Genomic DNA, 12,948 nt, shown 5'->3' on the forward strand with positions numbered 1-12,948 from the left:
CAGTGCGAGATTTTAGTGTAGTTAACATGTTTCTGGCATGAGTAGAAAACACTTTGTGGTGACCAGAAGTACTCATGCAGGGAGATCCATTCACTGGCTACATTTTTCTCCTGTAGCTGCCGAGCAGAGCAGTGTGGGCAGGAGTCTCCACACTCTGCAGTACAATGAGCTTCCTGATCATGAAGTCTCCAGCTCCAGCCAAAGGTGGTGGCATCAACTATGTCACCCTGTGGTGTCCTGAAGTCATCTTCCTTAACACCATTATTATTCCCACACAGACCATTGACTTTTGTTCTTTTAGATATGAAGATAGTGACAATTTGTGCGAGGTCATACTTAACGTGAATGCCCCGATTTGTTTCTATGGCAACAAATGTGTCACTCTGATGAATCTGCACAAGTCCATGCTGGAGAATGACAGGCAATCGCCTTTTTTCATTATTTACCTATGGAGAAAAAAAGTTAGTATATATATGCCTGTACAATTGCTAAGCCAGTCAATTTGCAACAAAGGCAAGTGTTAAATGTGTTTTGATATCTCTATCCATCTATCTATGCCTCAGGACACAGCTGTCAAAGATGCAAAGGCAAAATCAGTCGGTAAAGCTAGAATGACGGTGCATCTTAGAACTCAAACTTACCCAAACTGCTCCTTCTTCCCCTCTGTAAATGGAAATATTGTCATTAGCCACTTTCACGTGGATAGCTTTGACAGAAGAAGCCTCATTGGTGGTCCTCTCTTTCCGCACCCCAACCCAAAATGGGCTGATCTCACTAGTATCATTTAATGTATACATCAGAGTGTAGGTACAGTTTCCTTGAAACTCAAACACCTGTCCATCAAAAGTGCAGAAATGGGCTCCTCCCAGCACCCAACACTGACTTTGGACAGTGTCTTCATCCACACGAACATTCTGATCATTATCTGAGAGAATTTAAAAAAATTAATAAGAACTAAAAGACACTGGCAAGCACTGCTGTAATTTAAGTAATTGGATTAATGAAGTTCACATAATTAGTGAAGTGAGCTCCAATTATTACATATGTAAATAAGGCAATAATGCAAATGCACTCAAAATGTTAATGTGTTACAAACTATATAATATTTGCTTCCATGGGGTTAAGTACAATTATTAAAAAGGTGCATTATTACTTATGTTTGTCAGTCATGCTGATGCCCTCAGGCAGAGGAAAGATTTTAACCTCATTTAAGTTAAATGACACAGACAGAGAGAGAAACCAAAAGATGCAAAACAGCTCAGACAGAAAAACAAAGACACGTTTAAGATCTGATAAGGTGAGTCCAGTGCTGCCTGGTGCAGCTGAATGAGCGACAGTTAGCCTATGAGCAATTGTCAGCATTTCCAGAAGAACCAGATACGCCTACCTTTCCTTGCACAGCCCCAGGTATTGTTAAGGGTGCAGCTCTCCCCCTTGAGGCACGAGGCTGGCTCACAGCGCATAGTAGCAGCTGCAGAGCAGTTACAGCTCTCAGAGCATCCTTCAGTCCACATTATCGCCCCGATCTACAGAGTACAGTGAGTCACTGTGTGCATTACCCAACAGTTCTCTAAGCACCAGGCAAAACAACAAATCAGAATCACACAAAGGCGAAGGATTTTGTAATTAGTCATGTGTCACATGTACAGGTGATGCATGTTTGGCAAAGACATTACGATTCATTTTATTATTGTGGCATGGAACAGGAGCAGGTTATTGCTAAGCTCAGCTCTGGCACTAACTATGACTGTGATCTAATGTGCTCCTACTACATATTTTAATATAGCAGAAACAATGTATTATGCCCCAATGCATGGCTTGTTAGATGTACCAGTATGTTCTGACCACTCTGACCCACAATCCAATGAGCAGCAGATGATCTGTCACATGACATTTCTGTAAGTGTGGAAAAAGTCATTTTGTTGTTGTTAAAAAACCAACGTGGCACCAGCCATTATATAATCAACTCTGAAATTCTGTAAGCAAAGGGGTCAAAGTTTACAATGCATGCAAGCTGGACACACAGTTCAAACACTGCAACACTATATGCAGCCACAGTGTGTAGAAAGTTAAAAGCATGTGACCACCCCATGGGAAAATGTCCAACTTTGTACCAGATATAGACTAGTGCAAAAAATAATGAATAATAAAAGTACATTAGGTACAAAACAATGCAAAACTTTAACTTATCCCTTGCTGTCTGTATGCCGTTGCAAAAATGCAATTTCCCCATTGTGGGACTAATAAAGGTTTCTTAATCAAAACTACTCACCTCATAGTAGTGTCCATTATGGAAGCAACCGCACTGCTCAGGTCTGAGGCAGCCATTTCCACTCCACATGTATCCAAAGTTACATCGACACCCCTCATAACAATGCCAGGGGCATGGGATATTGGATAAAATACCACAGGTCTCAGGACATGCATCAACACATATATTGTAGTGAGAGTTTACAGGGCATGAGAGCACTGTGGGAGATGAAAAAAATGTTTTACATACACTACTAACAGAGTTGAGCCAGCCTTACATCACTCTAGAAACTTCCCCATATAGAACTCAGCAGAGTTTGAGTAAGTATGACAGAAGCATGTGTGCAGACTTGTTTGATTTATATGCACTGACACTCCATAACTGACTAATGAAACACATGTACATGGTAGAGAGTCAGGATTGATTATACTCACGGCACTTTTCACCCCTCCATGGTTTGACCTGAGCTCCTGCCTCCTGGCATGCAAACGTGTACTCCCTCAACCTGCTGCACAGGACTTCTTCATTCCCATTCGACATACACAAGTCAGTCACACAGTTTTGAAAGAAGGGCTGTGTATTCACATTGGAGTGGCATCCACTGAAGGATCCTGCAGAAGCAAGCAGTGTGCCACAGAGCTCATCTGATGCAAATTCAGCTGTCATGGTAGAGCTGCACGCTGAACAGAGAGGACATTCTTTGGAGCAGTTCATTTCAGGCGGTGAGAGTGACCAGGAAGATGCAAAGATGGAAATATCACTTGTAAAACTGCTATGTTTGTCATGCAGTGTGCTGATAATCCCACACAAGCCACACATTTTTCTATGGAAGGCCGGAGTTACTATTTGTATCAGATTAGGCCCGCCATAAGTGACAACGACCCCATTGTCTAGCACAACGCGGGTCAGAATGCCAGAACGCACCACTGATATATGAACCAGATGGACAGGAAGCCCCCTCAGAACACCATCCACCTGGAAAATTTAAACATTAAGGTTACAATTAGGGCACATTAGCCAGTTTGTGTTTGTTAAAGTGCAGCATCTCACTCTGGCTTTTCCTGAATGCTCCCTCTCCAATGATAGGTTAACTCCATAGGCACTTAGGTGCAGCTCACCTTGCTGGACAATAACTTTGGGATCATTTTCTTCCTGATCAAAAACTTGTGACAGCACATAACGACAATTCCCCATACTGAAGTCAAAATTATGTCCATGGTAGCTTGTGAAGTGCCTTCCACTCATGAGCGTACATGTGACTGGCTGCAAATTGTGGCAGGCCCTGTGCCCATCTTGGATGGCACATTTAGTTCCATTTGGACATGTAAAGTTGGTGCACTGTACTGTGCTGTGACCTACACAGATGCAGTGCTGCTGACAGTGCTCGTCGGGGTAGAAGCTCTCGAACATTTCGTGGTAAACACCATTATAACTGCAACCACAGTGAGAGTCAGCCACACATTCACCGCCACTGAAAAATCCCAGGTTTGCAGAAACAGCCTTCTTTGCATTTTAGAGAACTGGGGCTTTCTGTACAGGTAGATGTGTTACTGGGGCACAGCTGGTATTCACTGTTTGATGGGCAAAAAAGATCTAGGAAACAAAAAAGATGTGATTCAAAAATACTGCACAACAATTCTGCTAACAGCTTAACATTTTACTCACTACAGAAGTCAGAGGTCCTCCATTCATCCACTGTGGCTCCCATCTCTTGGCATAAAGCAACATAGCCTGACAAAATCTCACACAGATTGGCCTGGTTGCCATAACAGAGGTTATAGACACAGTTATCATAGAAATCCTGCGGATCAACTGTTTTGTGGCAGCTCAGGAATGCTCCCTCTGAATCCAGTAACCTTCCACAGCAATCTTTTCCCTTATACAGAGCCATATCTTCTGAATTACAACTTGCCCTGCTCACAGGTGTATCCACACAGTCACGTTCAGTGTTGGTTCGCCAGTGTCCCACTGCCTGGGCAAAATCAGAGTCATCATCAGGCACCATGTCATCCTCTGGATTACCATTAAAGTTCCCACACAGGCCACAGAGAGCACCAGAGAAGATACGTGGCATGTGAACAGTGACAATGCGAGAGCTGTACATCACAATAAGCCCAAAGTCAGTCTCTACGTACTTTGAAAGTCCTGTCATGTAGAGTTTTACTTTGCCTTGACTCAACACAGAAGGAAAACGCAGCAGCAGGCCATTTACCTGTAAAAGAGGATCATTCTTTTCACTGCAACACTTAAAAACATCATAAGATATACTGAAAAAAATACACCTACCATAACCCTGTCCGTCCAATGATTGGACAGCTCAATGGAATAACCAGAGACCATGACGAAAGGAGATATTAGTTGCATCCTTAATCTGGTTCTGGACCTCCACAATGAAGTCATCCAAGTCTCCCCAGGTGGGACAGTGAGAAGTAAGTAAGTATGTGCAGTAGCCATGGACATCAAATTTATGCCCGTCAAAGGTGGTGTAATGAGAATCTCCTTTGACAATGCACACACCAGGCTCATTCAAGTGACAGCCTAGGATTCCATTCACAACTTTGCACTCTTCACGGTCCTGGCAGTGAGACCGAGCACACATAACAGTCTTGGAGTTTGGCTGGCAGACACATTTATCCTGGCAATGTTCATCCACCCAGAAGCTTTCTTTGGGGAGATAGTAGGATCCTTGCTGAACACAACCGCACTCTGTGTGCGGTACACAGCTTCCACCACTCAGCAGATAGCCCCTGTTGCATTGGCACAACTCCACACAAGGCTGCGTGCAATTAACATGAGCCTCTGGGTTAGCACAGGTTGCTGGGCATGCAGGACCACACACTTCATAGTGGCTGTTTGCAGGACATACCATGTCTGTCAAATAATGAGAAAACTTTGTATTTTTATTTTTTCACTGAATTCAGTCAATATAATGTAAGAAAGACTCTTAAAAACTCACGCCACATGGTGATTGCTCTCCATTGTTGAACTTTAGCCCCATGCTTCTGGCAGATGTTGGCATAAGCTGTCAGCACCTTGCACATTGAAGAAGCAGTGCATATATACACAGGCTGTCCACACAGCTACGAACAAATGGCTCAGGATCAACATATGAGTGACAATCTGCAAAAGGTCCTCCTCTCTGCTGCAGCAGACTGCACCTAGTCCCGAAGGTGTCACCATTTGCACCAGGGTAACCTTTAGTTTGGCTTAGACTGCACAGAGCACATGACAATCCACCGCAATCTTCTACACCAGATCCTGTGGCACTGTCCACCAACGGGAGGGTAAAATCTATAGCCTGGCTCTTATAAGTGGCATTAGATGCAATTGGACTACCTGAAGAGCTGTGATCTGCATTTCCACACAAACCACACACAGCTCCATACAACTCCATGCTGACCACAATCTGGACATGGTGCTTCCAGTCATACTGCAGAGACAAGCCAAAAATAGTGTCCAGAACAACGCTGGAGCCACTTGGATACAAGGTCACGGACCCATATGACAGTATCAGTGGCAGGTTCATCTTTAGCCCATCAACCTGTGGAAGAATAAAGCAGTTAAATAAACACCCATGAAACTGTATTTAGATCAAAGTTTATACGACTTACCCTGACATGGTTTTTGTCATCTTTAACTATGGAGATATTCAATCCCAGAATGTTTATCTGCACTGTGTGGATGGTGGAGACGCCGTTCAAATACGCTCTGGCTATATTAATCTGCAGTGGACCAGAACCATTTAAACCTGGACAGGTAGTCTGAACCAACGTATAGTTGCAGTTTCCCTGTAGGATAAAATCTTGTCCATCAAACGTGCGATAGAAGAGACCTCCCCATGCAGAGCAGATTTTGGTTTTTAAAGAGCAGAGTGGTTTTCCATTGCTGATAGAACATTTCCTTTTGGGGGCACAATATAAGTCATCACAAGCAGCTGCAGCTGTGATAAAAAAAAAAGAAAAAAACATTGATATGCTTACCACATACTTAACATGTAATCTAAAGTCATCAAAATGGGCTTACTTTTCTCACACTCTTCTGAATATAGTTTCTGTAGTGCTTTGTTGATAAGGCACAGATGGCGTCCAATGCTGGGGGGAGGAGAATCATCAGACAGATGAGCAGAGGAGGCGTCCTGAAACACATCTAGCCATTCCGTTGCATCATGTGGGACAAACATGTGTTTAGCCTGGCAGATATCATCTACTGAAGGCACCATTGTCAGAGCTGATGGATGCTTTCCATTCTCATGTGTGAAGTAGACTACTTGAAGAGGGGCATCATTTGTAACTCGAATTATATCTGTAGTCACAACTGGGATGACCTTCGTAACTCCCCCAGTGAGAGAGACGATCTCCTGCCAAGTGCTGTTGATAACCTGCAGGTAAGAGCTGACAGTCGCCATAGCCAACAGGAAGCTAGAACTCACTCCTGCATCGGCGATTGGAGAGAGAATGTAGTTATAACTCCATGCAGAGACTGGTTTTAGGTCACTAAATCCATACAAGCAGTATCCAGTTGAGCAATCAGAACATGTAAACCCAACCACAACACCTACAGCCTGCTGGGAGTTTATCTCTGAGCCAGAGAGGCTGGTGTTGCTCTGGAGGCAAACACTCTGCAGCGCCCCTAAATGCAGCCTCAGGATGCTACCCCTGGGGTGCACAGTGTTGTTGAAGTGCACGTCCCCTGAGAGGAAAACATCCACTGATGTCTTGTGGCCTGAGCTAGTGATCACCATCTGGCTGACAGCAGTCAGGCTAGAGAAGTCAGGAGTAATAGGATAGTAGGTTTTCCCCCAGGTGGATACATCATGAAGGAAGCTGTGTTTGCAATCAGGGTGGGTGCAGAATGAGGCGAGGACTGTGACCAGCTGTACAGACGTCACACTGAGGATGTGTGACGAGTGATCACCGGTCATTCCCACTGAGAGCGGCAGGTGGATCGACTTGGACTGGCCAGCAGAGAGGAAGATATGCTGCAAGAAGCTACTTTCTAGAACCTCCACAGTGACTGAGGTCCAAACATCGGTGGCTGTGATTGTCACATGATGATCAACATTTGCTGTGGGGTCATTATGTGGGGGGAACATCATCAGAAACCTCCTGCCAGGCATGGCCCCACACAGCCCTGCAGAGGAAAAACATTTAATTGAGTTACACATGTTTTTTTTTATTCAATAGACATCATCATCTGAATATGCTCCCACATCGCAACTGCAGGAAATGTGCATTATAGAGCAAGCAATAACATGACTAACAAACAAAGATAAACTGCTCTGACAGCAGCTGCAAACAACACACTGGCTCTAAAGCCATTACTGTACATCTCTACACTGAGAGCAGGCAGCACGTTTCACAATATGCACACAGCAAGTCTACTTGTAGAACAGATAAGACGGGGTGGTGTCATGTTTCAACAAGCTCAGCAGCCAATGAAGAACAGTTTCTAGTTCCTGACTGCATACACCTGTATTAATGTGCAACACACACACACACACACAGGCAGTTTCCTTGATAACAAGGATCTTGGCATTGGTGCATCAACATACCAGCAGTGTTTTTAGAAGAAACTCGGAACAACAGCTCATTCAACAGTAAGTTCACCTTTCAGTTAATATTCTGTATAGAGTTACTTGCCTAAAGCTGCAGTATTGTTACCTGTGTAACTTTTAGCATTTCTGTTTAAAAAAAGTTACAGAACAAAATTCTTATTTTTAAGGTAAATGGACTGTTGTTAGTGTGGTGTTTGTATGTGTATGTAAAGAGATAAAACTTTTTTGTTTTTAACCACCAATTCCCTCCCGGGGCACAGATAAGCATGTTTTGTTGTCCAAAGGGGAGAGTCTTGGTCAAACAAGACGGGACACACGTTAGCAGGGCAGTAGTCCAGCGCACTGAGGGTGTTTGCTCAAAATAATGACCTTTGAGTCCAGGTTAATCAAAGCCCACCTCCTGCAATCAATGTGAGCCGTGTGACACTTACCGAGTCCTGAGAGGCACAAACAGAGCAGCAGGACACACTGCATGGCTGCGCTACATAAATGGGGACTGCGAGCTTTCGGGTATTTACATGCCTCGGAAAGTTTGAACCTCGTTGAGCTTGCAACACGCTGAAAGAATGCAACGAAAGCCTGTTAGCACACCTGCACCAGGTGAGGCACATATGAGCCTGTCAATCAACACGTGGACGTCATCAATTGTCGACTAATTCGCCGGCCGCTGCTGCTGCTGCTGCTGCGTTATCAAAGCGCTTTTCAAGTCTTAACCTAACCCTAATGTGAACATCTCAGCAGGGGTTTGTCATCTTATCAGAAAGCTGAGTGACAGTTATAAACACACACACGCACACGGAGGACATTTCCACCGCTGCAGAAAGTGCCGGGGCAGCGCGGCGTTAAATGACTTGTCTGTGAATCCCCTTTGTAGGTGAGCAGAAAGTTGCCCCAGCTAAACTTGGCGCGCGCACGCACACACACACACACACACACAGAGCTTTTCCTGTTAACGAGGCTGATCAGCAGCAGCAGCGGTGAGTGCGTCACTTTGCAGAGCAGAGGGGAAGAATGAGACACAAGGACATTATTATTAAACCTTACGGAGCTCACATCCTGCTGTACATCCGTCTCTGTCAGCCTCTCTGTCTCTCACACTCTCTCTTCTGCTGGTAGGTGATCAGTATTGAACTACAACAAATATTTTTTATATTCTTGCTTTTTGATCAGATTTGTGCTTTTATGAGTATGACTCGGGTAGTTGTGTTTTTCATATGTGTGAGTGAGCGTCATCTTGAATTTTATGAGTTCAAAGATGTACAGACAGAAGCAGAAGTGACTTGTCACACTCTAACACCTCTTATCTCACCCTCTCTGTATGCCATACGTTTTCCTTCTTAGTTAGTCTCATTCTGTTGTTTAATCAAACCTTTTTGTCCAGATGGTTGACATAACTTGCATTGGTTTGGAGTTAGACTCCTCAATGTGACTGTGGATAGGATTTGTGATAGTGTTGTTAACTAAACAAAGAAGAGCAGCTTTGTCTCTATCAGATAACAAGTAAACCTGACACGTACTTGCCCAGAGTCCTCTGTGTCCTTATTGTGGTTGTTGATGTCAGTAGAGGTAGAAAATACCAGTGATTTCTGGTGCAACTGTGGAATCATATCTCTTCTAATTTGTGTGTGCTCACAGGTTTTTTAACATCTGTACACACAGAGGGAGAAAGAAGAAGGGGGGGGGGGGGGTACAGGATATGTGTTTTCAAGAAGGCATTGTCAGACACACACTCTCATATCCTCTTAGTTGTGTTACTGCTGGCCTCGCCGGCTTGATGCTCAGACGGTCACACACAAACACAAGCCATTTCTGCTCACTTGTGCTCCATGGTGGATTGCTCACTGGTATGCATGGCACCAACTGAGGTACTGTGTGTTTTGCTGTATTTTATTTTATCATTTGTTTCCTTGTTTACAGTCCAGTGGGATAGCACAGTGTGTTATGTTATATGAAAAAAAAATGAAAGATTTTTTTGTGCACCAGCCTCACTTGGATAAACAGCAGCTGTAGTCATGGTAGAGTCGAGTAAACATTGCAATAAAAATATTGTCTGTCTTCACTGAACCAGAATAGGCATTCACTTTTAGAAAATTGAATAGCAATGAATAACATGATGGGGATTTTTTTTCTACCTCTCCTCTTATTCACTCTCTTTTTTTTTCTCATTTTTGAGCCCATCTGTTTCAGAACAATTAATCAAAAAGTTTGTATTCTTGCTGCACTCCTTCATGTTTCTAATAGTTTTTTTTGAGCTGTTTAGGCTGCAGTTTTTGTGATTATCATCTGTGGTGTCAATGTCTTGTTGGTGACACAGTGGTTGAGCATTGGGCTGTTATCTGCATTTAAGTCTCTACAGGTCTGTTTAGAGCTGTGTGTGTGTATTTTGTAGACTGGCTGAGTAGGATGAAGTGCAAATTAACTGGGGTAAACACGGGTAAGACTTTTGAACGTGGCCAGACAGGGGGTGAGGTTCAGGGGTTAACCCCGCTGGAACAGAACCCTATTCCTCGTACAGCAACACCTCACAGCATGTGAACGTTTGGCAGCACTGAGTGTTACGGTTTGTTGATTTCTTCATCTGAGATGTTTTGCATCTCAGCTGACATGTCTACTTTATAAGCAAGCCCCTGATTATTATGTGTCGCAAACTGGGTGTGGTGTGAATGAGCAAATTCAGTCTGCATTCACATTGTACATAACATATTAGCCAATTTGGAAAAAAAATAACACACAGAGGCAGTGGACTGGGTTGATAAATATTTTCAAATTGGATCAGCTTATTATTTCACCCAAAGCGACTCTGAAAAGCAAATTGGATACAGAAGGGGATTTTATGTGCAGCTTCTTTGGGTTGGTTGGGCTTGGAGATTTACTTCAGCTATTCAAGAGGCCAGAACAGCCCCACACTACACTCCCTCTCCAATCAGCCTCAGTTGTGTGATTAGCATCTGTTTTTTTTTTTTTTACCCATAATCAACTAAAATAGTTCTTGATGCTGTTTATCTTATTTTAGCATGGAGATAATCTCGTTGTAGATTAGGTTGCACCAATGCAGCTATACATGGTGAATTTATAGCTTCGTGACACATGTCAGAATACAGAATATTTTAAAAAATGCTGCAAGAAGGAAGACATGTTGATTAGTGTCCTTTCATACTGTGCTACTTATTTTTTTCACTAAATTTAGTAAGTGAGGTCTCGCCAAACAGAAGAGTGTGGCCTTCACTTCCTGATATTGTAAGAAGGAAGCTGTAAGTCAGTCAGGTCGTTGTGGGGGTTGCGAGTTTAGACCTTTTCTCTCAGTCTTTCTTGATAATCTACACCTTCACAATGTGTGTCACCTCAGATCTTTTCCACATTAACTGTAGAGGAAACTGGGACACAATAGGCATTGCTTACAGTACAACATGTGGCACAGTTCACCGGGCGGGTGACAGGCGGGCTCCTGTATTCATGCCGGTTTAAGTGTTTAAAACTGACCAGCCACCCTTCATCCGGGACCTCCACTGGAACAAAGGTCATTCCCATGATTTGCCATTTAAAAATATCAACAACCATATTGTGTTAACACAGCTGGGGCTTTGTTTGACTTTGCTGAGGACATCTGTGTATCACATCTCTGTGGAGGGGAACGGAGGTACGGTTTGTTTTGGGCCGTGTGCCATGAGGAAGTTGTGAGATGTTTTTCCTGAAGAATAGCAGCACACAAATAAATCACAGCTAATCTAACGGGTATCACAGGTTTGATGAACAGATACCGTATGCTCAAATTAATGTAAGCTTTTTAAGTTTTGTTCTTTTTAGTTTCCATGACAACAGTATTGATTAGCAGTGTACTAAACATCCAAAAACATAAGGTGAGGCTGTCTCTGGACTTTTTTTTGCCAGCTGCAGGGAGGGGAAAATGTTGAATAGACACTTGTTACCAGCAGAGCATGTCAGAATTCTCAAAACATTTTTTCTGCTGAGCATTATGGGAAATACAGCTGCCGATCTCATAGCTGCCACCCATCTCAGATTACAATCAGGATTAACAGGCACGCTTTTAAACTAGTTAAAACACAGCGAGGACTGGTTTGGCATGGAAATTGTGGTTTTCCACTTTGTGATCCTGAACGTCAAAAAAGTTCCAGACAAGCCCCAATAATAGACAGTGTTTCTGCTTTCTATCACGAATACCAAAACACATCAATGAAGGAATATTAATAGCTGATATTTTTAACTCTGTTTCTGTTCCCTGCAGCATTTGAAGATGATGCGATTGCTGTTCCTGTGCCTGCTGCTGCTGCTGCCAGCTGCTGCCGGTACGTACTCATCTCAGTGATGCTTTCAGGTGATAAACATCTAATCGGGGTTTGTGTGCATCTCTGAGCCACCTTGGTTTCTTCAACTACCTACATGTGTGTGTGCGCGCTGTGTGCAACAACATTAATGTATGGACCACAGAAATGAGACGCTCTGTATTAGAATGACATTAAAGGAAGTCATGCACAGTGAAATTAGCAATTTCTATGACTGCACTCTGTCGTCAGATAGACTGTGGCACTGAGTGCTTGTTGCACTGCACAGTCCATGAATGCATCACTCCGTGAATTTACTAAAACTGGATGTCTACTTACCTTGTCCTTTTTTTGGCAGCTGTTTCAGAAGATAATGAAGGATCAGCTGATGATGGTATGTAGCTCTTGTATCTTTTGGCTTAAATAAAGAAATACAGCAGCAATGAATAAAGGATTGTACTCACGTTAATGGTGCTTTCAAAGAATATCAACAAGTGATTGTTGCTGTTTTTCAAAGTATCTTTAAAGGAATTAAAAAGTAAGGAATATTTTAAATATTCTGCTTCTACCTCACATTGTACATAAAGATGAATTAGATTCAGCACTGTGGTTGTAGACTTGTCAGTGGCTGACTCCACCATACTTGTGGACAATTTAAATATGGCCCAGGGATGGCTCGCTGTTGTAGGCAGCCTCAAGTGGCCAATTTGGGAACTGCTAACACTTTCAATATTCCAAACATTCCTTACAATTTGTAGAAGCTTTGTGGGCGTCATGTCAAATAGAATAACTTTAATAATGCAGCCTGCTGTGTAAAAATAGAGTATAATTTGCTGGAGGATTTTGTTTTTTTCATTTATAAC

At 43.1% G+C, this 12,948-nt stretch overlaps 2 protein-coding genes across 3 annotated transcripts; both read right to left on the reverse strand.

Moving 5' to 3' along the window:
- Positions 1 to 2,981: 2,981 nt before the first annotated feature.
- LOC114448793 (alpha-tectorin-like) lies at positions 2,982 to 5,015 on the reverse strand. Of its 2 annotated transcripts, none has more exons than XM_028425969.1 (4): positions 4,538 to 5,015; positions 3,917 to 4,463; positions 3,302 to 3,844; positions 2,982 to 3,226 (listed from the first exon to the last, which is right to left on the reverse strand). In XM_028425969.1, the coding sequence occupies exons 1-3, from the start codon at positions 4,775 to 4,777 to the stop codon at positions 3,714 to 3,716; spliced, it is 918 nt and encodes a 305-aa protein (XP_028281770.1). In that variant the 5' UTR covers positions 4,778 to 5,015; the 3' UTR covers positions 2,982 to 3,226; positions 3,302 to 3,713. The 2 variants fall into 2 exon arrangements, with proteins under 2 accessions (XP_028281770.1, XP_028281771.1); XM_028425970.1 differs by having other exon boundaries at positions 3,205 to 3,226; positions 3,370 to 3,844.
- Positions 5,016 to 5,276: 261 nt separating this feature from the next.
- Positions 5,277 to 6,755, reverse strand: LOC114448359 (IgGFc-binding protein-like). Its single transcript, XM_028425275.1, has 3 exons — positions 6,275 to 6,755; positions 5,863 to 6,191; positions 5,277 to 5,792 (listed from the first exon to the last, which is right to left on the reverse strand). Exons 1-3 carry the CDS (start codon positions 6,654 to 6,656, stop codon positions 5,277 to 5,279), a joined length of 1,227 nt encoding a protein of 408 aa, XP_028281076.1. The 5' UTR covers positions 6,657 to 6,755.
- Positions 6,756 to 12,948: the final 6,193 nt, after the last annotated feature.

This window comes from Parambassis ranga, chromosome 16, assembly GCF_900634625.1.
Source record: "Parambassis ranga chromosome 16, fParRan2.1, whole genome shotgun sequence".
Lineage (NCBI taxonomy): Eukaryota > Metazoa > Chordata > Actinopteri > Ambassidae > Parambassis > Parambassis ranga.